Source organism: Coregonus lavaretus (assembly GCF_964263955.1).
Source record: "Coregonus lavaretus genome assembly, chromosome: 8".
Taxonomy (NCBI): Eukaryota; Metazoa; Chordata; class Actinopteri; order Salmoniformes; family Salmonidae; genus Coregonus; species Coregonus lavaretus.
Window position 1 is genome coordinate 54319046 of NC_139995.1, and position 24691 is coordinate 54343736.

The window sequence follows — 24691 nt, forward strand, 5'->3', positions numbered from 1 at the left end:
TTTCCTTTAGGCCCGCATTATAAGCCAAGTTAGACAGGCCCACCGGGCTAAAAATGGACCAGCCCATATGGCATTTGCCTGAAATGCCAGATGGCCAGTCCGGCCCTGACCTGAAAAGCTCAGGGAGTGAATCATTTCCATTGGCTATTAGTTGTTCTGTATGTCACCCCCAATTTGTGATGGATGAGGTTGACAATCATCTTCCAAGCATATATTTTTGTGTTTCTGTTTCGTATAATAAACAGTACTCGGTGGATCGTTGATGTTACGTTTGAGATCTAAATTAGCTACTACAGATCCGAACTGTGTTTATCTGATTGAAATAGTGATAACCGGGAGTGTTCTTGTTTTCTTGGTTCTAGCTGTGCTTGTGTCAGGGAGCGAGCTCTGGGAGGTACCCACAGCCCCCTTAGGATTTTCATCCAACCATACAACCAGCCTGGAATGGGAGCCACAGTGTCAGTATCGCCACCTGCAGGACGGCGTCAGAATCACAGCCGACATTCCCCCAAAACTGGAGGGCAACTGGGTGTCAACCAGGCAAGTTCTCTGCATTGTCCAAAGAAAGGCTCTGAATAGTCACTTTTTTTCTAATATATCAGCTTCAGCCAGTGTTGGGGAAGCTACTCTGAAAATATAGTTTACCAAGCTACCAATTACTTCACACTGGAAGAAGTTAAGCTAAACTAAAGTTACTTTGAAAAATGAGTTCACTATAAACTACTTTGTGAAAAATTATAATATCTACATTTGAAATGTCATAGACTTACGGGAGTCCAGAGAGGACATGAATAAAAAAAGATTTACCGCGTTATGTCGAGATCACAACTTATTTATCTCATGTTCTCGACATAACAAAAATTGTTTTGTCGAGATCACGAGATAAACTCTATAAATAGGAGTGGAAGTATTAAAGATAGATTGACAGTATGGCAGAGGTGGCAGAGCCCACAGTGGATCAGTGCATACGTTTTTATTGATTACTACACTAAGGGATGTTACATTTCATGCTAACATCATGCTTTAATTTGTGTTTGGAGTTCATTATCAGTTTATAAGTTAGAATGTTAGCATGGTAAATGTCCCTTACCTTGAGCTAAGAGTTGGTGGGGGAGCTAAGCCCTCGTGGAGCATTTAAGCCCTGGACTATGCCTGACAGGCAACCCTGTCTCCCAACCTGTGTGCCACCCACAAGACCACAGCCAATCGCATGCAAGCAACAACGCAGCTAACTTGGCTAGTCTTGTGAGCGAGCGAGCTAGATAGTTAGCTAGGTAGTCTTGTTAGCTAGATAGCTAGCTAGCTAGCTAGCTTGTTATCCATGCTTGTTGTTAGCAGTGGTGGAAAAAGTACCCAGTTGTCATACTTGAGTAAAAGTAAAGATACCTTAATAGAAAATGACTCAAGTAAAAGTGAAAGTCACCCAGAAAAATACTACTTGAGCAAATGTCTAAAAGTATTTGGTTTTAAATATACTTAAGTATCAAAAGTAAATGTAACTGCTAAAATATACTTAAGTATCAAAAACAAAAGTATAAATCATTTCACACTCCTTATATTAAGCAAACCAGACGTCACAATTTTCACCCACTCTGAACTATATGCATCAGCCTATAAAGCACTGACCGCTAATCAATCAATCACATTTATTTATAAAGCCATTTTTACATCAGCAGTCACAAAGTGCTTATACAGAAACTAAGCCTAAAACCCCAGAGAGCAATCAATGCAGACGTAGAAGCACCGTGGCAAAGAAAAACTCCCTAGAAAGGCTGGAACCTAGGAAGAAACCTAGAGAGGAACCAGGCTCTGAGGGGTGACTAGTCCTCTTCTGGCTGTGCCGGTGGGAGATTATAAGAGTACATGGCCATTAAGGCCAGATCGTTCTTAAAGATGTTCAAACGTTCATAGATGACCAGCAGGGTCAAATAATAATCCCAGTGGTTATAGAGCGTGCAACAGGTCAGCACCTCAGGAGTAAATGTCAGTTTGCTTTTCATAGCCAAGCATTCAGAGGGAGAGAGAGAGAGAGAGAGAGGGGGGGGGGGGGGGGGGGGGGGGGGGGTCATAACAGCAGGTCCGGGACAAGGTAGCACGACCGGTGAACAGGTCAGGGTTCCATAGCCGCAGTCTGAACAGCAGAAGAGCTTTACCTATGAAACAGCCTACAAGGTATCATCCGGACATCAGCCTCTGAGTCTGCCATTGAATCTGATCAGCCTGTCGGGAATGGAGCTCACCCACTCTGTACATTTAAATATTATCCATAAAACATGAAGGTTGCCTTATAATTGCATACATCAGTTATGCAAGCTAATAACCAGCATAGATAACAAGCTAGCTTGCTAGTTAGCTAGTTAACAAGATTACCTAGCTAACCTGCTAGCTCACAAGACTAGCCAAGTTAGCTGCGTTGTTCCTTGCATGCGATTGGCTGTGGTCTTGGGGGCGACACACAGCCTGGGAGACAGGACTGCCTGTCAGGCATCAATCAGGGCTTAAATGCCCCACGAGCCTATTGCGATCAAAGCAGCCACAGGGCTCCTTGATGAGGTGGTTATCATGCAACTGAACAAATAAATTGATAATGCGTGGTACTTTTGATTATCTCTTGATCTCAACAAAACAACTTTTGTTACGTCGTGATGAGAAAATTATCTTGTGATCTCGACAAAACAACGTTTGTTATGTCGTGATCACTAGAAAATTATCTTGTGACCTCGACAAAACAACTTTTGTTATGTCGTGATCACCAGAAAATGATCTTGTGACCTCGACAAAACAACTCATGAGATAGATAAGTCGTGATCTCGACATAACGAGGGAACAATGTTTTTTTATTCAAATGTCCTCTCTGGACTTCCGTATAGACTACAAATTGCAAGAACACATCACTCTGGAGTCAGATGTTATTAACAGAATGTGTAGTTAGGCCTATTAAACACAAAAACATTTCAAGCGAGAATTAGGAAGGTCTGATGCTGAGAAAGAAAGGAAATTCTTAACTACTTCACCCATATTTTATTTTTGTAAAAAACTAAATAATGTGTAGTTCCAGTAGTTAGCAACATCGCTACATGGCGAAAAAGTCATTAACTACCGGAGACACTACTAAGAGTTGAATTTAGTTAAACTACCACCAAGCTACTGCAAAATGTAGTTAAATTACTAGTTGAACTACACGTAGTTCACTACTCCCGAACACTGGCTTCAGGTCATGTAACATGTCCGGGGCAACCAAATGTAATGATAAATAGGGAAGCTCTTCTATATGCCTTCTTTGGCTTTGTGAAGGTGCTGCTCGGTGTTGGTGTCCTCCCAGGTGATTAAGACATCATTGTTTGCGCAACAATTCCATATCGTGAATTGATATATCAATGAACCAATCATATATCCATCCATCCATAATTGTAGTAATTCATTAATCCATCCATCCATCCATCCATCCATCAATCATTTCATTCATCCCATCGTTTCATTCAATAATTTCATTTCAACCATCTGTCTTCAATCTCTTCATCCCCTGTAGATGTGAAGTTCGGCCTGGCCCTGAGTTCCTGACCCGTTCCTACACCTTCTACCCGAGCCGCCTGTTCAAGGCCCTGCAGCACTATTACACTGACAGCGGGTGCGAGGAGCCCACCTACTCTCTGGTGGTCCGGGGCAAGCTCCGTCTGCGCCAGGCGTCCTGGATCACCCGGGGTGCCACCGAGACGGAGCACCACCTCCACAAAGTGGGCATCGTCATCCACAGCCAAGGCGCCATGCACCGGCCGGCCGCCCGTCTACCCCATGTGTGTGTGGGCCTCACCCTGGGCGGCATGGTGCCCGGGCGCCTCTACGAGCTGTACAACGCCCAGGCAGGGAGGGACTGTCTGGGTGCCCTGGGGTTCTCAATGATGGAACTGGGCTTGGTGAGAGTGGAGACCCAGCATCAGCCCCATGGAGGTCTGGTTCAGGAGCTCTTCCTGGGGGACGTGCACACAGATTGGACAAAGAGGACGTACTATCGACCAGCGGGTTACCAGCAACCACTGCAGAATGCTATGGTGACAATATGAACACTCCATTAAGATAGTGTACAGTTTACTCCAATTAGGGGAGCGGTGGTAGGGTTAGGGGGAAATAATTAAGGAAAATATATGTAAATAATATATGTATATGTACAGTATACTCATTCAAGTGTTTTTCTATATTTATATAAAAAAAGTGTACCTTGTAGAATAATAGTGAAGACATCAAAACAATGAAATAACAAATATGGAATCATGTAGTAACCAAAAAAGTGTTAAACAAATCAAAATATATTTTATATTAGAGATTCTTTAAATAGCCACCCTTTGCCTTGATGACAGCTTTGCACACTCTTGGCATTCTCTCAACCAGCTTCATGAGGTAGTCAAGGTGTGTGTGTGTGTGTGGGGGGGGGGGGGGGGGGGGGGGGATAGAAGATAGAAGATAGCCCTATTTGGTATAAGACCAAGACCATATTATGACAAGAACAGCTCAAATAAGCAAAGAGAAACGACAGTCCATCATTACTTTAAGACATGAAGCTTAGTCAATACGGAACATTTCAAGAACTTTGAAAGTTTCTTCAAGTGCAGTCGCAAAAACCATGAAGCGCTATGATGGAACTGGCTCTCATGAGGACCGCCACAGGAATGGAAGACCCAGAGTTACCTCTGCTGCAGAGGTTAAGTTCATTAGAGTTACCAGCCTCAGAAATTGCAGCCCAAATAAATGCTTCACAGAGTTCAAGTAACAGACACATCTCAACATCAACTGTTCAGAGGGGACAGTGTGAATCAGGCCTTCATAGTCGAATTGCTGCAAATAAACCACTACTGAAGCACACCAATAAGAAGAAGAGACCTGCTTGGGCCAAGTAACATGAGCAATGGACATCAGAACGGTGGAAATGTGTCCTTTGGTCTGGAGTCCAAATTTGAGATTTTTGGTTCAAACCGCTGTGTCTTTGTGATACGCAGTGTGGGTGAACAGATGATCTCTGCATGTGTAGTTCCCACTGTAAAGCATGGAGGAGGAGGTGTTATGCTGTGGGGGTGCTTTGCTGGTGACACTGTCTGTGATTTATTTAGAATTCAAGGCACACTTAACCAGAATGCCTACCACAGCATTCTACAGCGATACGCCATTCTATCTGGTTTGGGCTTAGTGGGACTATCATTTGTTTTTCAACAGGACAATGACCCAACACACCTCCAGGCTGTGTAAGGGCAATTTTACCAAGAAGGATAGTGATGGAGATGACCTGGCCTCCACAATCCCCCGACCTCAACCCAATTGAGATGGTTTCGGATGAGTTGGAAGGCAGAGTGAAGGAAAAGCAGCCAACAAGTGCTCAGCATATGTGGGAACTCCTTCAATACTGTTGGAAAAGCATACCAGGTGAAGCTGGTTGAGAGAATGCCAAGAGTGTGCAAAGCTGTCATCAAGGCAAAGGGTGGCTATTTGAAGAATCTCAAATATAAAATATATTTTGATTTGTTTAACACTTGTTTGGTTACTACATGATTCCATATGTGTTATTTCATAGTTTTGATGTCTTCACTATTATTCTACAATGTAGAAAATAGTAAATATTAAGAAAAACCCTTGAATGAGTAGGTGTGTCCAAACTTTTGACTGGTACTGTATATTTACCAAAAAATATATGGGGAATTGGAAATGATGCAGACAATTACATTGATGGAAGCTACAATCTATCTGCAATATTAAAGCTGATCTACCCCCTAAAATATATATACAGTGGGGAGAACAAGTATTTGATACACTGCCGATTTTGCAGGTTTTCCTACTTACAAAGCATGTAGAGGTCTGTAATTTTTATCATAGGTACACTTCAACTGTGAGAGACGGAATCTAAAACAAAAATCCAGAAAATCACATTGTATGATTTTTAAGTGTTTATTTTGCATTTTATTGCATGACATAAGTATTTGATACATCAGAAAAGCAGAACTTAATATTTGGTACAGAAACCTTTGTTTGCAATTACAGAGATCATACGTTTCCTGTAGGTCTTGACCAGGTTTGCACACACTGCAGCAGGGATTTTGGCCCACTCCTCCATACAGATCTTCTCCAGATCCTTCAGGTTTCGGGGCTGTCGCTGGGAAATACGGACTTTCAGCTCCCTCCAAAGATTTTCTATTGGGTTCAGGTCTGGAGACTGGCTAGGCCACTCCAGGACCTTGAGATGCTTCTTACGGAGCCACTCCTTAGTTGCCCTGGCTGTGTGTTTCGGGTCGTTGTCATGCTGGAAGACCCAGCCATGACCCATCTTCAATGCTCTTACTGAGGGAAGGAGGTTGTTGGCCAAGATCTCGCGATACATGGCCCCATCCATCCTCCCCTCAATACGGTGCAGTCGTCCTGTCCCCTTTGCAGAAAAGCATCCCCAAATAATGATTTTTCCACCTCCATGCTTCACGGTTGGGATGGTGTTCTTGGGGTTGTACTCATCCTTCTTCTTCCTCCAAACACGGCAGGGTGGAGTTTAGACCAAAAAGCTATATTTTTGTCTCATCAGACCACATGACCTTCTCCCATTCCTCCTCTGGATCATCCAGATGGTCATTGGCAAACTTCAGATGGGCCTGGACATGCGCTGGCTTGAGCAGGGGGACCTTGCGTGCGCTGCAGGATTTTAATCCATGACGGCGTAGTGTGTTACTAATGGTTTTCTTTGAGACTGTGGTCTCAGCTCTCTTCAGGTCATTGACCAGGTCCTGCCGTGTAGTTCTGGGCTGATCCCTCACCTTCCTCATGATCATTGATGCCCCACGAGGTGAGATCTTGCATGGAGCCCCAGACCGAGGGTGATTGACCGTCATCTTGAACTTCTTCCATTTTCTAATAATTGCGCCAACAGTTGTTGCCTTCTCACCAAGCTGCTTGCCTATTGTCCTGTAGCCCATCCCAGCCTTGTGCAGGTCTACAATTTTAACCCTGATGTCCTTACACAGCGCTCTGGTCTTGGCCATTGTGGAGAGGTTGGAGTCTGTTTGATTGAGTGTGTGGACAGGTGTCTTTTATACAGGTAACGAGTTCAAACAGGTGCAGTTAATACAGGTAATGAGTGGAGAACAGGAGGGCTGCTTAAAGAAAAACTAACAGGTCTGTGAGAGCCGGAATTCTTACTGGTTGGTAGGTGATCAAATACTTATGTCATGCAATAAAATGCAAATTAATTACTTAAAAATCATACAATGTGATTTTCTGGATTTTTGTTCTCTCACAGTTGAAGGGTACCTATGATAAAAAATTACAGACCTCTATATGCTTTGTAAGTAGGAAAACCTGCAAAATCGGCAGTGTATCAAATACTTGTTCTCCCCACTGTATATATCTTGTACATGCAGATCAAGGCAGGGATTTTAATGAAATGGTATCTCAGGACATTATAAAGAAATGTAGTCATTCTCTCTCTATCTTTATCTGATGTTGAATGCCTTCCATGGTGATAAACTAACTAACTCAAGCATAAAACTGTGTCCCAATATCCGAGCATACTATTTAGCATGTCTGGTCAATACAAGGCTTCATACTATTTAGCATGTCTGGTCAATACATGGCTTCATATTAAGTAGCGTGCCATTTTGGATGACAGTTATATAGTATAACCCTAACCATTACCTTAACATATTTATTTCCTCCAGCACCACATCCACCCCTGCCCGGCGTGCGCCCTGGTGTTCCGGGCTTCGGAACAACGCCCCCCAGTGTTTCCCCGTGTCCCTGCATCGGCCCCTCCATCTCTGGACGGCCGCTGGGTGAGCCAACGCTGCGAAGCCCGGCCCGCCGTCCTCTTCCTCACCCGAGACTTCACCTTCCGCCCAGATGAGCACTCCTGGGAAGGCTTCTACCGCCACTACTCGGACCCCTCCTGCAGCCAGCCCACCTTCACCCTGCAGGCCTCGGGCCACTACGCTCAGGGAGACCCCTCGGCCAAGGTGGCGGGAGGCACCGAGTTCATCTTCAAGGTGACCTGGGTCAGTGTCACCATCCTGGAGGGGGCCACGGCCAGGGTGCTCAACGAGACCCGGCGGGGAAGCTGCGGGAAGGCGGGGGGCTGGGAGGTGGGGGTGGAGCAAGACGTGACCCCCACGGATGGGTGTACCATCCTGGGGATCAAGCTGCCGCACAAGGAGTACGAGCTGTTCAAGACGGAGATGGACCATCGACGGCGCCCTCTGCTGTTCATCGGTGAGAGGCCGACGGATGGCTCCAGCCCTGACCGGCCCCAGAAGAGGCCCACATCTTACCAGGCCCCCATGGTGCATTGTGGCGAGGAGGACGCCCCCACGTCGTATCACCACACCAACCAGCTCAAGCTAGCAGCTAGTGGAGCCAAGAACCTGCCATGGCAACCAAGCTTTGTCCTAGTCCTGGTCTCTTTAGTGTGGGTTTGATGCTGTGTGTTCTAGAGACAAACTGAACGATGGCAGAACTGCTCACAGTGTATGAGGAAGCTCCATGTGCTCCTCCTCAATATCAAGATAACGGCAGACCACATAATAGATGGCTTTTCAGGAGAGAATGATTTGTAAAGGATGGTACTCTAACTATGTTCAGCAACCTGAACATGTCAATCATATGACAATGACATCAGCAGTTTTGATGCTCTTGACGTTGTGTAAAAGTAAACTGATGAACATTCAACAAGTGTCAACAACTGTCATTTCGATGGTATTCCAGTGAACAATATGTACAAGAAAACTGTACATACACTGACTGTGTATAGAAGTTGCATATCTATCATATTATATACCATACATGCATCACTTTGTTTTCTTTTACACCAGAGATGCCTTTTGGCAAATGCTTAAGACTCATCAGAGCTCCTTTCTCAAAATAGTTATTTTCCCTTCAAATTACATAATGTAGTATATTTTCTAATAAACAAAGGACAAAAAAAACAAGACCAATATTGACCAATAAATTCAACCGACATTCAAATGGACTTCAGATTGTGCAAATCAGGAACTGGATATCAAAGAGGAAACACAAACGTGTGTCTCATCAACAGCTCCTAATCTAATGTGTTCATTTTTGATGGAGGAAAACCACACCTGACAAGTGCACTAATTGGACCCTAGTTTACAATGCTATCCTACAAACCATATTTATTGTCATTGTTAAATTAATTGTTATATTAAAAGGGAAGATATTGCTGTAATTATTGCATTGTTTTTGTGTTTTTAAATGTTATTTACAGTCTGTCCTGCTTCTTTCTCGTATTTCTAAATATCTACATCTATCATATTGATTTACTAACCAGCTGCATGAGAAATCATTTCTATCATGGTACATTAAAGTCAATCTTCTAAAATAAAAAAAGAGCTGGCTGTGAAATTAATAATTAATAATGATTGTGACATGAATAATAATGAATCATAATAATAATAATAAAGAATATTTAAGAATTGAGTGTGAAATATTCATCCTTAAGGCGAAACAGTCACTTCAGTACTACAGTAAATGCTGGATTCTCCAATCTAACAGGCTTTCCAAACAAATGGTCCAAGTTTGAAAGCCCAGATGCTAGACATGAGTGCTTCCATGTGAGAACTAACTGTCATCTGGCTCACACAAGAAGCATTGCTATCTAGCTCTATCTTCTGGAGCATAACTCACTGAGTAAAACACAGAGTCATATCTGGTTGGAGGCATTTGATTAGAATGCTCACAGTTAAGCCAGCCTATAACACAATGTACCCATACTCTGCAAAAGGAAAATTATTGCGATTTGTAAATAATGTAGATAATATTTTAGCTAGAAGATAATTTGTAATAGACAGGAAACTTGGGTAACACTTTATAATAACTGTCATGAATTAACAATAAATCGTGTAACTAAACTTTTAAGTATTTCATTATTTGTAAACCTTTATAAACAATTATAAGCATTATAACTGTATGATGTATGATGATTTATACTGAAAAAAAATATAAACGCAACATGTAAAGTGTTGGTCCCATGTTTCATGAGCTGAAATAAAAGTTCCCAGAAATGTTCCATAAGCACAAAAAGCGTATTTCTCTCAAATGTTGTGCACAAATTTGTTTAAATCCCTGTTAGTGAGCATTTCTCCTTTGCCAAGATAATCTATCTCTCTGACAGGTGTGGCATATCAATAAGCTGATTAAACAGCATGATCATTACACAGGTGCACCTTGTACTGGGGACAATAAAAGGCCACTCTAAAATGTGCAGTTTTGTCACACAACACAATGCTACAGATGTCTCAAGTTTTGAGGAAGCGAGCAATTGGCACACTGACTGCAGGAATGTCCACCGGAGCAATTGCCAGAGAATTGAATGTTCCTTTCTCTACCATAAACTGCCTCCAACATCGTTTTAGAGAATATGGCAGTACGCCCAACCGGCCTCACAACCGCAGACCACGTGTAACCACGCCAGCCCAGGACTTCCACATCCGGCTTCTTCACCTGCGGGATCGTCTGAGACCAGCCACCCAGACAGCTGATGAAACTGAGGAGTATTTATGTCTGTAATAAAGCCCTTTTGTGGGGAAAAACTAATTCTGATTGGCTGGGCCTGGCTCCCAAGTGGGTGGACCTATATGCCCCTGTCCAGTCATGTGAAATCCATAGATTAGGGCCTAATGAATTTATTTCAATTGATTGATTTCCTTATATGAACTGTAATTCAGTCAAATCTTTGAAATTGTTGCATGTTGCGTTTATATTTTTGTTCAGTATATAAAGCATTTATAATGGCTTATTAATAAAAGTTATTATAAAGTGTTACTGAATATTTTGTGTAGATTTAAAATTTAGAGTAAATTGTGCATTGACATAAATGAGACATTTTAGTGAAGGTTTGAGGTGCATGCATGTTTCTCAAGTTGAGATTCAGACTGAATGGACTGAGAATGCTCACTGTGTTCCTATTTATTTAACTATGGGTCAGAGGAACTCTAAATAATTGGTTGCAGAACGTTCCTCTCTCCAAACTTAGATGAGCTGAAGTTGAAACGTCCAGGCACTTTCCGAAGTCCACTTCAAGAGTTGCACTGTACAATCTACTGTCAGTATTCACCTCTTTCCAGGATATTTATAGTTCCAGTGATGATTATCATTTTGCGTTGGTAGTTGACCATTTCTATTATTTTTAAGTCAGCATTGGAGTAATAAAATAGGAAAAGACTGCGGTTGTTCTGTGAAAGAACGGACGAAAGATTGTAGCTGGCTCCAGTGGTGCAGTCAGAAAAAGCCAAGGAGGAGAAGAGGCATATGAGTCACTTTCAAAGACAACATACTGTTCAGATTAACTCCTCTCCTAATGGTGATTGTGACTGCTAGCCCCATGAGGTCATCTTTCGGGTTTGAGAAAGTGTACTCCAGGCTTGGATTGAAAATCTAACGAAAAACCAAGGGGGGGGAGGGAGACGGAAGATGACTGGCATTTATCAGAACACTAACGTGCAGGATTGTCATTAAATGGACTCTAAAGCCTCCTAAATTCACATTCCACCACTGGGCCAATAACAACACATGGATCCACCATGGTTATGTTCCAGGATGGCTGGGTGGAGGGTGCTGATGACTGAGGAAGGGCAGGGAACGACTGCTTTTCATAGTCTGTTTGCGGTTTCAGTTGCGCGCCATAAAAGCTGAGCGTCAGGCAAGGGCGAATTATGGGCCAACCTGTTTGCGATCAAACCAGTTGCTCGTTAAAGGCATCCATTAAACAGAAATTATAAAAGTGCTTATTTTAACTGCCCCCAATTTGGTGAAACAACGGAGCGTCGACTGCTTCCAGGGACATGTCGCTGTGTCCCATCGCGGAGTTAGTTGAATGGGATGTTCGTTGAGCAGTTGACTTTGGACGAACGTTTAGCCAGTGAGTATTGTTAGCAAAATCAGAACCAAAACCATTGTAGTGCCATTGTACCTGATGCACAATGCCAATCTAAACATGTACTCAGACATTCAATTATCTGGAGAGCTTTACCAACTGTGGGAAAGTCTGGATTCTGAAGTGGGGTCTCTGAAAAGTGTCATACTTCCTGCTCCATAAAATAAGTAGAAAGGAGGCAAGCCAAACAATGCTGAGTAAGGTTTCCTTTCAGAGAAACAGGGTTTCCAAACCTCAGACATTTCGGTGGGTTTGTCTTACTAATGCCCTGTAAGAGAACACTTGAACCAGTCTTTAGAATGTAGACTACAGAGAAAATGGACAGCAAGGGCCAACGTGCTGAAATTGTTTTTGGAGCATCTCACCTCATCGTATGGATATGGATGGCAGCCTTTACCCTGTTATATATATAATAGAGCCCATACATTAACCCTCGCTGCAAAGCCAAACTGGTGAAAAGCTTTACATCACTGTTTCCACCCATGACTTCAATAGGCTTCCTCTCTCACACGCTCGCTCTCATTTCAAGCTCTGTTAAGAAAATCCCATTCTTTTTGTGCGTATATGAGCTACATCTGCCCCATAAAAATGATATCAGCTGTGCGTTAGCTTCTCTGGCTCTGAGAATGCATCGCTATTATGAAATGTTAACTCCTTTCCTCTTCGAAACAAATAAAGTGCTGTGTACGACCACAGATCTGCTGCATTATGGGTACTGTACTATAGCCCCATCTGCTGCCATGAACAGGGGCCTGTATATCAGGACCTAATGTTCATCTGGAGAAATTGAGGAGAAATCCTCATTATAATTTTTTTAACGTTTTACCCCTTTTCTCTCAGATTTCGTGATATCCAATTGGTAGTTACAGTATTGTCTCATCGCTGCAACTTCCCTATGGACTCGGGAGAGGCGAAGGTCGAGAGCCATGCGTCCTCCGAAACACGACCCTGCCAAGCCGCACTGCTTCTTCACACACTGCTCGCTTAACCCGGAAGCCAGACGCAGCAAACACCGTCCAACTGGCGACGGTATCAGTGTGCATGCGCCCGGCCCGCCACAGAAGTCGGTAGAGTGCGATTGAAGGACCCCTAAAACAGCTACTGTTTCTAATGGCAAGGCTCTATACCACATCATCTGCACCTAAGAGCCAGCACAAATTCCTGAAAATGTTACTGGAAAAGCTACAGCAGTTATTGTTCTCCCCCCCCCAAAATACAATGAGTGCTACTTGTTATGACTCCAACAGATCTGGCATACTCCTGCTCCAAATCCTATTTAGACAGTAATGGTCCCATGTATCAAAATTGTAACACAGTCTTTGCTTGACCATATTTACAGGTTGAAATGAGTTGCATCCAATCGGCTTCCTTGTCAGACAAATATTTCTGCATTGAGGGCCATTCAAAAATTTTCAGGGTTACACTTATGTCTGCAAAGGAAAACAAATAAAAGCTCAACATATGCTGGTTTACTTGTTGCTCAAACTATTAGAAGCAGGAAGGTGGATTATTTTCCCCATGTGCTTGAACAAGTTACAAACAATAGTCTGCAGATTGCCAATACTAATTATTGCATACAGTTAACACCAAGAAACCTATTTGATGGTAAATAAGTGTGCTTGATCCATAGTTTGATGTAGTGTACTTGGACAGTAATGTTTGATATGTTTTCCAACTTGGAAACGCAGCCAGACATCAATTTTATTGAACAAACCTCAATGAGTACCAGATTCATTAAAATAAAAGGGGTGAGAGAGCTAGACAAGAGTTGTTGGATTAAAGTCACAACCCTCGATCAGAAGGGGGAGGACAACCTTTAAACTGAATACAGTCCTGACCTGTGACACCTTCACGTCTCACCCTACAGCGGATTCCGTTTCTTGGAAGACAGTTACATCTGCACGATCTCTCCTGTGACAGACATTCATTTGACTTTAAATTGAGTCAGCTAGATACGTAGAGTGAGATTTGCTGGTATGGGGTTCCAACATCGGCAAAAGCTAATTTAGGATTGAAATAATTCAGGCCTAAAAGGCAATTTAGCCATAGACAGGCACTTTCTGGGACACTCTGTCAGAGTCTGCCCGCATTCAAATAGCTACAGTGCCTTCAGTAAGTATTCATACCCCTTGACTTATTCCACATTTTGTTGTGTTACAGACAGAATTCAAAATGGATTCAATATATATTTTTCTTCTTCTCACTAATACCCCATAATGACAAAGTGAAAACATGTTTTTAGAAATGTTTGCAAATGTATTGAAAATTAAATAGAGAAATATCTAATTTACATAAGTATTCAAATACCTGAGTCAATGCTTAGTAGAAGCACCTTTGGTGGCGATTACAGCTTTGCGTCGTCTTGGGTACGTCTGTATAATCTTTGCACATCTGGATTTGGGGATTTTCTCCCATTCTTCCTTGCAGATTTTCTCAAGCTCTGTTAAATTAGATGGGGAGTGGTGGTGAACAGCAATCTTCAAGTCTTTCCACAGATTTTCAATGGGATTCAAGTCTGGGCTTTGGCTGGGCCACTCAAGGACTTTCACATTCTTATTCTGAAGCCATTCCAGCGTTGCTTTGGCTGTATGCTTGGGGTCATTGTCCTGTTGGAAAGTAAATTCTCACCCCAGTCTAAGGTTATTTGCACTCTAAAGCAGGTTCTCATCAAGGATTTGCCTATATTTGGCTCCATTCATTGTTCCCTCTATCCTTCCCAGTCTCCCAGTCCCTGCCACTGAAAAGCATCCCCATAGCATGATGCTGCCACCACCATGCTTCACGGTAGGGATGGTGTTAGATGGGTGATGAGCTGTGCCTGGTTTTCTCCAGACATAGCGCTTTGCATTCAGGCCAAAGAGCTACATTTTTGTCTTATCAGACCACAATCTTTTGCCTTATGCTCTGAATCGTCCATGTGCCTTTTTGCAAATTCCAGGCATGCTGTCATGTGCCTTTTTCTCAGGAGTAGCTTCTGTCTGGCCACTCTCCCATAAAGTCCAGATTGGTGAAGAGCTGTAGAGACTGTTGTCCATCTGGCAGGTTCTCCCATCTCAGCCAAGGAAGTTCTGTCAGAGTGGTCATTGGGACCTTGGTCACCTCCCTGACCATGATCCTCCATCCCCGTTGATCAGTTTGGTCGGACGGCAAGCTCTAGGTAGAGTCTGGGTACTTCCATATTTTTTCCATTTCCACTTTCAACAAAAAAAATGATATGCTTCCCCAGATATATACCTCATCACAATTCTATCTCAGTGATCTACAGACAGTTTCTTGGACTTCATGGTATAGTTTCTGCTCTAATATGCACACCAACTGTGGGACCTTATATAGACAGGTGTGTTTCTTTTTAAATCATGTCCAAACAATTGAATTGGCCACAGGTGGACTCCAATCGAGTTGTAGCGACATCAAGGATGATCAAAGGAAATTGGATGCACCTGAGCTCAATTTGGAGTGTCATAGCAAATTTCATTTTCAATACATTTGCTACAAATTCTAAAAACATGTTTTCACTTTCATTATGGGGTATTGTGTGTAGATGGGTGAGAGAAAAAATATTTTGAATCTATTTTGAATTTAGGCTGTAACACAACAAAATGTGGAAAAAGTCAAGGGGTATGAATACTTTCTAAAGGCACTGTAGGTACTCTACAGGCACCACTGTAACCAACCCAGTCAAGGGCCAAAACTCAAACAAATAACATCTAATGTGGTTTTCCTGTGGTCACTGTGAGTAAAAACCATCTGTAGTGTTTCATCCACCAGACTATAGGTCTGTAAAGTCTGTGAAGAGAATGATTGGAAACCATCCATTTCCTCCTAAATCTCTATGACAAGTCTGCTGGTGTAAACGCCTCCTTCTTTAAGTGTATATAAACATTCTCGATGGAAAATTGGCACACGTCAACACACGGTGTCAATGCTCAGGGTATTTCTGAGTTGACTTGTTTTCAGGTGCGTCGAATAGGGTCGATTATCATTATCACAGTTCTGAGAACATTCCATTGCTATTTTTCTTGGAAATGTCAATTCCCAAGCTGAATCGAAAAATGTAAATGAATGCGGGGTCATTTCCACAACAGTCTCCAGATGTACAGTATCTAGGTCCCGTCACCCCGCCAATTTAAACACCACAGTTCCTACTGACTCTAGGTGCACCTCAGGAGGTCACACTTCACTTTCCTCATGCTTAACTACCAAAACCTGATGTGCTGACAGAACGTTTGCAGGGTGTTAAAGATAGAATAACATGAATAAAACAACTTCTCATTTAACACCACCACACATTGAAAGCCAATTAACAGAAGGAAAAATCGTTTTCAACTATAAAAATAAAAAAACATTGCGAGAACCACAGCCAAATAAAGCAACCAATCTATAGCTAATGTAGCACTAGATGTCAGTGGTGATGTATTGGGCTGTGAGGGAAATGCTAATTTCAGATGATGACATTTCGCTCTCCAATATTTAATCTAGACATGTGAAAGTAGCGTCATCCAACTAAGTCCCTCTTCCCTAGGACACGGTGAAGAGCTTGACAGATGCCAAACACCAGAGAAATTAGCACTTCGACTTGATACAAGCTAATGTGTTAAATAGATGAAACCGGTCAACAGGGCTGTCGGCTTCCTCAGCCAGAGGATGAAAAATGTAATTGTTTACCGGACCGGTTCGTTGAACAAAGAGGAAATTACGTCACACAGAATTAGGTAGGGTCTTTATTCATTTAATTTATTAAGATGCTACATAGTCCATCAAGGTTAGACACCATCGACTGACTACTTGACTAGGAATAGTTCTTAGACTTATTTATATACATACAAAACAGTTGCTGACTGCTTACATGGATTACGATGGTGGACAGGTCAATTTTAGTGTTTTCACAACCCTTGGTACAGGGTAGCTCAGCTCAGACCTGTTCTGCCCTCCCTCTAAGCAGAGTCATCCTTCACTCACATGTAGATACAGTATGTTACGCTCTCCCTCTCTCTTTCCTCAACTCCATACCTCCATCTGCAAGTTATTCTTCTTTTATCCATAATATGCGACAGTGAGATGAAAGAAATTGAGTGTATGGCATTTTTGACATGAATCCCGTTAAGAAAAAAGCAAACAAAAACAGTAGAGACAGACACAAAAGGTAGTCACAGAATGGTCCCTTCAGGATATAGCTTTTGTATGGTTTTGTTTTTGTCATGAGTTAAACGCAGAGACACGTCAACTAACAAAACAGTTACATCGATAGATACTGGGAAAAAACATTCTTGAGAATATAGTGCATTAAAATGAACATGACTTCAGTGCAGTGAAAACAGCCAATGCGAAACAAACAAACAAACATCAAAACTTATAGATGCTGACCGTAGCGGGTCGAACGACGATGACCATACAGTTGGAGAAATGATCTTTAAGAGTTAAGTTGACATTCACAGCATGGTGAATGGACAGCATAAACCATTCAAATGATGATTTGCTTACATTTGCCTGACAGATCAACCAATGTACGGCATAGAGAAGAACCAAAAAACAGACAAACCAACAGCAGTATTATTGTGGAGGTAAACCTCAGCAAAACTCACTTCTACATGCACCTTTCCTTCCTTCCTTCCTTAATTCCTTCCTTCCTTCCTTCCTTCCTTCCTTCCTTCCTTCCTTCCTTCCTTCCTTCCTTCCTTCCTTCCTTCCTTCCTTCCTTCCTCCCTCCCTCCCTCCCTCCCTCCCTCCCTTTCCTTCCTTCCTCCCTCCCTCCCTCCCTCCCTTTCCTCCTTTCCTTTCCTCCCTCCCTCCTCCCTCCCTCCCTCCCCTCCTTTCCTTTCCTCCCTCCCTCCCCTCTTTCCTTCCTCCCACCCTCCCTTCCTCCCACCCTCCCTCCCTCCCCTCTTTCCTTCCTCCCACCCTCCCTCTCGTCCTACCTTCCTTGCAGAATAACTTGCCAATAGCAGTCACAGGTCAAACATCCAGTAAGTAGTTTATTCAGTGACTCATTCCCAACCCATCCAGAGTTCATTTAGCTGCATTAATTTTTTAATAATGCCTCACTCCCTAAAACAAAAATCCCTTCAAAATCACAAAACAATTTAAATTAAATAAAGAAGGAAAAAAATCTGAAGATAGAGTTGTGCAAACCTACGGCTGAAAAGAAACATCACAATGATGAAAGCAATTCAATTAAATGAAAAAATGTCCCAAAAAATTCAATGCTCTTTTGTGGATGCATGCAATCAAGAATATACTGCCAACTCGTATATTCGTGATCAAAAGGTGAGGGGGGAAATGTTCTAGCTTGGAAAAAACAGAGAATGGGGGTGCAGGGGGAGAGGGGCGGGTTGTTGTGTCGATTAAGGATGTTCCCCAATCACAGAGGAGCCGGTCTATACAAAGCCTCTGATTGGAGGAGTCAGTTTGGTTGACAGTAGCCCTGTGCATAACCTCGTCTACTCTCTGAAGCCTCTCTGTCAATCATGTTCTAAAGGAGGTGAGCCAAAAAGAGTGCTCCCCTCCTGGCATTACATTACTGTAGGGTTACAGTGGATTCTTTACACAGAGTATGCCCACGGCCTCTGGCCTCTTGTGAAAAGAAACAACAATCCTTGAAAACGACATTCACACAACGCAAACTGACTCAATCGCACCCCCCAGTGTTTAGAAAATCCTTAGCTTCAAATGACTATCAATGATCTGCATTTTACGCCTTCTTACTGGTCATATTGTACCTGTGGTGTAGGCCAGAATGATTATGTTATGATTAAAGAGATCTTGTAACAAGTTTTTTTTTTTCTCTCTCGTTGGTTTGTTCATAACATTTTTATTTGGATCTTCTTTTTTTATTTGTACATAAATTAACGATTTCAAAACTACCCCCACTGATATGGAATAATTAAAAAAAAAGAATAATTAAAAAAAAAGATTTCCAAAATCCGTTTGTTTCAATCCCCCGAAAGCATGCGGTTGGCCGTCTCTCGCTAGCCGCTCGCTCTTACAAGACCAACTTGCCGATGATGACTCCGACCACGAAGAAGAGCACGATGAGTGCCACCGTGCGCAGGCTAAGACCCTCCTCCTTCACCATGGACTGGGAGGAGTGCTGGGAGGAGGACAACACATTGCTCTTCCTCATCCGCAGGCCATCATCTTCCTGGAGGGGGGGGGGAGAAACAGAAAGAGAGGGAGAGAAGGAGAAAGATGAGATAGGAAGAAAGAGAGAGAGAGGGATAGAGGGGGGAGAGAGAGAGAGAGGGTGGAGACAGATAGATATGGAGAAACAGAAAGAGAAAGAGAGAGAGAGAGGGGGGAGAGAGAAAGTGAGAGAGAGAGGGATAGAGGGGGGAGAGGGATAGATATGGAGAAATAGAGTGAGCGAGAGAGAGAGAGAGAGAGAGAGAGAGAGAGCAAGCGAGAGAGAGAGATAGAGGGATAGAGGGGGGAGAGGGATAGATATGGAGAAATAGAGAGAGCAAGAGAGAGAGAGCAAGCGAGAGAGAGAGATATTGAGATAGAGGGGGGAGAGAGGGATAGATATGGAGAAATAAAGCGAATAAAAATTGAAATAGAGAGAAAGAGGGGGGGAAATGACCATCAGTATTATCCACAACCCTCAGTCAAAGATAGGTAATGTCATTCATTCACTCATTCATTCAAAGGGGATGTCTAAATCTCCACCGAATCCCCTTGAGACTCCGCCAGGCACCATCTTTTAACACACTTAACTTCCCAACAGTGGGTGGGGGGCTCTGTTAGTGCAATCTGGACCCCCGGACTGGAGCGGCCAAGAGCCATTCCACCTCTGGCATTACTTAAAGGGGAGGTGACGGGCTGTGCTGCTCCTGAGTCTGACTCATTGCCTTTCCCCTTTAAAAGGGGCCATCTGGGGCTGCTACTTCCATTTGTTTTACTTTTAAATTAATGAGATATAGCCATTGATTGAGTCCTTTAAAATGAATGATATACACTGAGTGTACAAAAGATTAGGAACACCTTCCTAATATTGAGTTGCACCCCCTTTTGCCCTCAGAACAGCCTCAAATCGTCAGTGCATGGACCCTACAAGGTGTCGAAAGCATTCCAAAGGGATGCTGGCCCATGTTGACTCCAATGTTTCCCACAGTTGTGTCAAGTTGGCTGGATGTCCTTAGGGTGGTGGACCACACATACTCAATCCATGTCTCAGTTGTCTCAAGGCTTAAAAATCCTTCTTTAACCTGTCTCCTCCCCTTCATCTACACTGATTGAAGTGGATTTAACAAGTGACATGAATAAGGGTTCATAGCTTTCACCTGGATTCACCTGGTCAGACTATGCCATGTAAAGAGCAGGTGTTCTTAATGTTTTGTACACTCAGTGTATAAGTCATTGATTGAATCCCAGATGTCCCCTTAAAGTGCTCCTTGGTTCTTACCCTGATCTGTTTGTTCTCTTCCCGTAGCCGCTGTGCCTCCATCTGCAGCCTCTTACACTCCTCCATGATCTTCTTTACCTCGCCGTCATCCAGGGTGGAGCTCATGGATTTCATGGACAGTGTGGAGGACTCTGACTTGAGCAGGTTGGACGACGTCATCTTGTTGGCATCCAGGTCCTGGTGCTGTGGGTGAAGGGTGGGAAGAGGGAGGGTTTAGGTTTATTTCAACATCTTGGTACATATGCAGAAATATACCTCAAATGTAATGTCAAAATAGGGAATCAATATGGAGAAAGTGAATGTTGGTAACTTTTTCTGCTGCAAGCCTGGCTGGTAGTGATTACAGTCATGTCGTACACAAAGAGAGAGAGAGAGAGAGGCAGGCGAGTACACATGTACATGAGAGCGCTCTCTCTCTCTCTCACGCGCACACACACACACACACACACACACACACACACACACACACACACACACACACACACACACACACACACACACACACACACACACACACACACACACACACACACACACACACACACACACACACACACACACACACACACACACACACACACACACACACACACACACACACACACACACACACACACACACACACACACACACACACACACACACTCACCCCAAAGCTTCCAAAAAGAGATGCAAAAGCTGCTTTTCATTTTCATTCCAAACAATGTGGCACGACGATGCTGCTGCCCCCAGGCATGTATCTCGCTGTTCATAATTCACAAAAACAACAACGGCCCATTTTCCCCGTGGCTTTGTTTATGGGGCTCATATTTTCTGCTCATCCCAGGGGGAAGTGATCTTCTACCAGCTGTGTGTGGTTTGCAGAGTAATCACAACAATAATAAACTTGGTGTGAAAAGTGAGAGCGTGGCTCAGGGAACTATGGTTATGGTTGGGGCTATGGCTGGGGCTATGGTTGGGGCTATGGCTGGGGCTGGGGCTATGGCTGGGGCTATGGCTGGGGCTATGGCTGGGGCTATGGCTGGGGCTGGGGCTATGGCTGGGGCTATGGTTGGGGCTATGGTTGGGGCTATGGCTGGGGTTGGGGCTATGGCTGGGGCTGGGGCTATGGTTGGGGCTATGGTTGGGGCTATGGCTGGGGCTATGGCTGGGGCTATGGCTGGGGCTAACGCCATGCTCTATCAACTGAGCTACATCCCTGCCGGCCATTCCCTCCCCTACCCTGGACGACGCTGGGCCAATTGTGCGCCGCCCCTGAGTCTCCCGGTCGCGGCCGGCTGCGACAGAGCCTGGATTCGAACCAGGATCTCTAGTGGCACAGTCCCTTGGGAAACCCAACTACTGAACCATCCAATGATGAGATTTTTTTATAAATTATCTGGGCTCCCAAAAAGACTGATCTCTATAATATATAAACAACTTTTGGAAAGATCTTATTCTCTCTGACATAGCTAGAAGGAAAGTATGGTACACAGATCTAATTGAATCTGAATAATCCTTTAACTGGAACAGACCATGGAAAAATATGACCTTGGCATCCCGTAATCCGAACCATCAACTTATACATTTTCAGTTTGTTCACAGACTGTATTTAACACCAAGGAAACGTTTTACAATGAAATTAGCCCCAACTCCCGACTGTTCACTATGTCCCCTAAATCAGGTAGGCATATTCCTTCATATGATGTGGGAGTGCCCTGCAGTTAAATGATTCTGGGACAAAGTTACAAAATTCATTTCAAAATTACTGCTGGCAAAATGTTGGTTCTAAGATGGCAACCACCTAACTCTCTCCCATTTAACTAGTGGATACAGTTACTATTATAAGTTATCTCTGGACGTTGTGGTGGGAGGGCGGGGGGATTGGGGGGAATGTAAGGGGAGACTCAGGAGATGGATGGGTGGGAGGGGGACTGACAAGCAACCTTGGTTACTGGGTGGGATGGGATGCTTTCTTCGGGTCGGGGAGTGAGGATGCAGGCGGATGGATGGGGACTGAGGGGGGGAATGGGTCGGGGTTATCTTTGTATGCATTTCTCTGAGTGTTTCGTTTTTGTGGCTGAATTATGAATATATCTGAATGCTTATGACTTCGAATTTTATACCTGTACCTATAACCCCCCTTCTGAAAACTAAATAAAACGTTTGTCACAAAACCCCCCCCTGTGGTTATGAATTAGAGAGGGCAGTCCTTAAGCACAGACGGAGGATATCAAGGATCCGGAAGGGGAATGGTCTAAGATCCCTCCCAATGTGTTCTCCAACTCATAAAACATTTTAGAGAAAGGCTCAGTGCTGTTATCCTCGCAAAGGTTGAGGTATTGAAAGGTATTGAAAACAGGGGTGTCAATAATTTTGACCCCTACCTTTTTGAGAGAAAATAATATCTTTATATAATAAAAAGTAATATTTTTCTCTCTTTCTCTGAGAGATTGTATTAGTATAAAATATTATTAAATTCCCCATTTATTTGAGGGTACAATATAAATGAATTATTTATTTTACACTAATTTTTGCTAATCTTTATCAAGGCTGTCAATCATTTCGGACACCACTGTATAAACATTGCAAGAGAGAGACTAATCAACACACCGTTTTCTCATTCCCCGCCGGCAGCTCAAAGACACACCTCAGCTTGGAGTCCATCAGCTCCTCTGGCTTTGCCTCCTTCCACTGCAGAGAGAGAGAGAGGAGAGATGAGAGATGAGAGATGAGAGAGGAGAGAGGAGAGAGGAGAGAGGAGAGAGAGAGAGAGAGAGAGAGAGAGAAGAGAGAAGAGAGAGAAAGACCACAGCCAAGAATTGGTTTACCGGTAGTGAGATTTGTTTCCCATTGTCCCCCCTCCCCCCCTCCCCCTCTGTAATCCGAAGGTTAGCAATGCTAACAAATACATGAACAATTACACTGGGGATTGTTAGCTAAATGCTAATGAGCACATGCAAACATTTTATATGGGACAGACATCCCAGCTCAAAGTTAAACAAGTAACAGAAAAATGCTATTCAGTTTGCTGCACGCAGTTTGCTGCACGCTGTTACCAAGAAAAGCTTGATTTTGCAAGAAGCTTACCACTTAGATAACTAGCTACTAAGTTAGCAAACCAAATGCACAACTGCAATTTAGACAGTTAACTTAATAGTTATAAGATATCTAGCTGGCAAATATTTAGTTGTGAAGTGTTACCAGATCCTCGCATGCTGCACGACAGTGAGAGTGGCTCACGAGCAGGGTCGGGGTCAATTCCATTGAGATTCCAGTCAATTCAGGAAGTACACTGAAATTCAAACTCCAATTTGTAATTTGGTTTATTTCCTGAATTGACTGGAACTGAAATGGTAAAAAGTGACTGGTAGTAGGATATACATGTAAACAGGGCTGAAAAGTGACTAGCAGCAGGAATATATAAATACTTATGGTAATATACTAATGGTAATATATACATGTAAACAGGAGTACTAGTGACCAGTAGCAGGATAAATAGATAAATACTAATGGTAACGGCAGTCAGTAATCAATGGACAGCAGAGTAATAGAGTAATACATCTAATCAATAATCATTTTAGCAGCAGTGTAGGTTGTGTGTCTGAGTGGGTAGAGACCTGTGGATGGGCATTGAGTCAGTGTGGATAGTATGTGGGAGAGTCTGTGGGAGAGTCTGTGGGAGAGTCTGTGGGTAAGTCTGTGGGAGAGGGAGTAGTAGTTGTTAGCCATTTAACACTCTTATGGCCAGGGGATAGAAGCTGTTTAGGAGTCTGTTTTGGTGTCTGTTTGTCTGAGCCTTGATGTACCAGTACCACCTGCCGGATGGGAGCATGGAGAACAGTCCATGTCTGGGGTGGCTGGAGTATTTGGACATTTTTCGTACCTTTCTCATATACCGCCCGCATGTATGTCCTGGATGGCTGGGAGCTCACCCCCAGTGATGCGCTGGGCCGTACCGCACCACCCTCTATTAGGGACTTCCGGTCGAGGGCGGTGCAGTTGCCATAACAGACAGTGATACAACCAGTCAGGATGTTCTCGATGGTGCAGCTGTAAAAGTTCCTAAGGATCTGATGGGTCATGCCAAATCATTTCAGCCTCCTGAGGGAGAAAGGCACTGCTGTGCCTTCTTAACGACTGTACTGGTGTGAGAGGACCATGATAAGTCATCAGTGATGTAGACACAGAGGAACTTGAAGCTCTCTCCAGTTGATGTGGATGGGGTGTGCACCAACTTCTGTTTCCTGAAGTCTACAATCATCTCCCCACTGGGCACACACTGGTTGAATCAACGTTTTTACCACGTCATTTCAATGAAAATACGTTGAACCAACGTGGAATAGACATTGAATTGACGTCTGTGCCTTTGTCTTGCTGACGTTGAGGGAGAGGTTGTTGTC

At 43.4% G+C, this 24691-nt stretch overlaps 2 protein-coding genes across 2 annotated transcripts in view; one reads left to right on the top strand and one right to left on the bottom strand.

Annotated features, from left to right (window-relative positions):
- The window catches only part of LOC311134092 (protein APCDD1-like), a gene marked incomplete at both ends in the record, with an annotated part of 32962 nt that extends 24524 nt beyond the window's left edge, over positions 1-8438 (top strand). Inside the window, 3 exons of the mRNA XM_084167682.1 lie at positions 363-540; positions 3530-4049; positions 7686-8438. Of these exons, the coding sequence (XP_084023808.1) occupies positions 363-540; positions 3530-4049; positions 7686-8438 (1451 nt within the window). The remainder of the gene's footprint in view (positions 1-362; positions 541-3529; positions 4050-7685) is intronic.
- Positions 8439-17863: 9425 nt separating this feature from the next.
- The window catches only part of LOC311133813 (vesicle-associated membrane protein-associated protein B-like), a 33207-nt gene continuing 26379 nt past the window's right edge, over positions 17864-24691 (bottom strand). The window contains exons 4-6 of the mRNA XM_084167391.1: positions 22902-22982; positions 20310-20492; positions 17864-19049 (exon numbers count right to left, since the gene is read on the bottom strand). Coding sequence (XP_084023517.1) covers positions 18891-19049; positions 20310-20492; positions 22902-22982 — 423 coding nt within the window. The 3' untranslated portion in view covers positions 17864-18890. The remainder of the gene's footprint in view (positions 19050-20309; positions 20493-22901; positions 22983-24691) is intronic.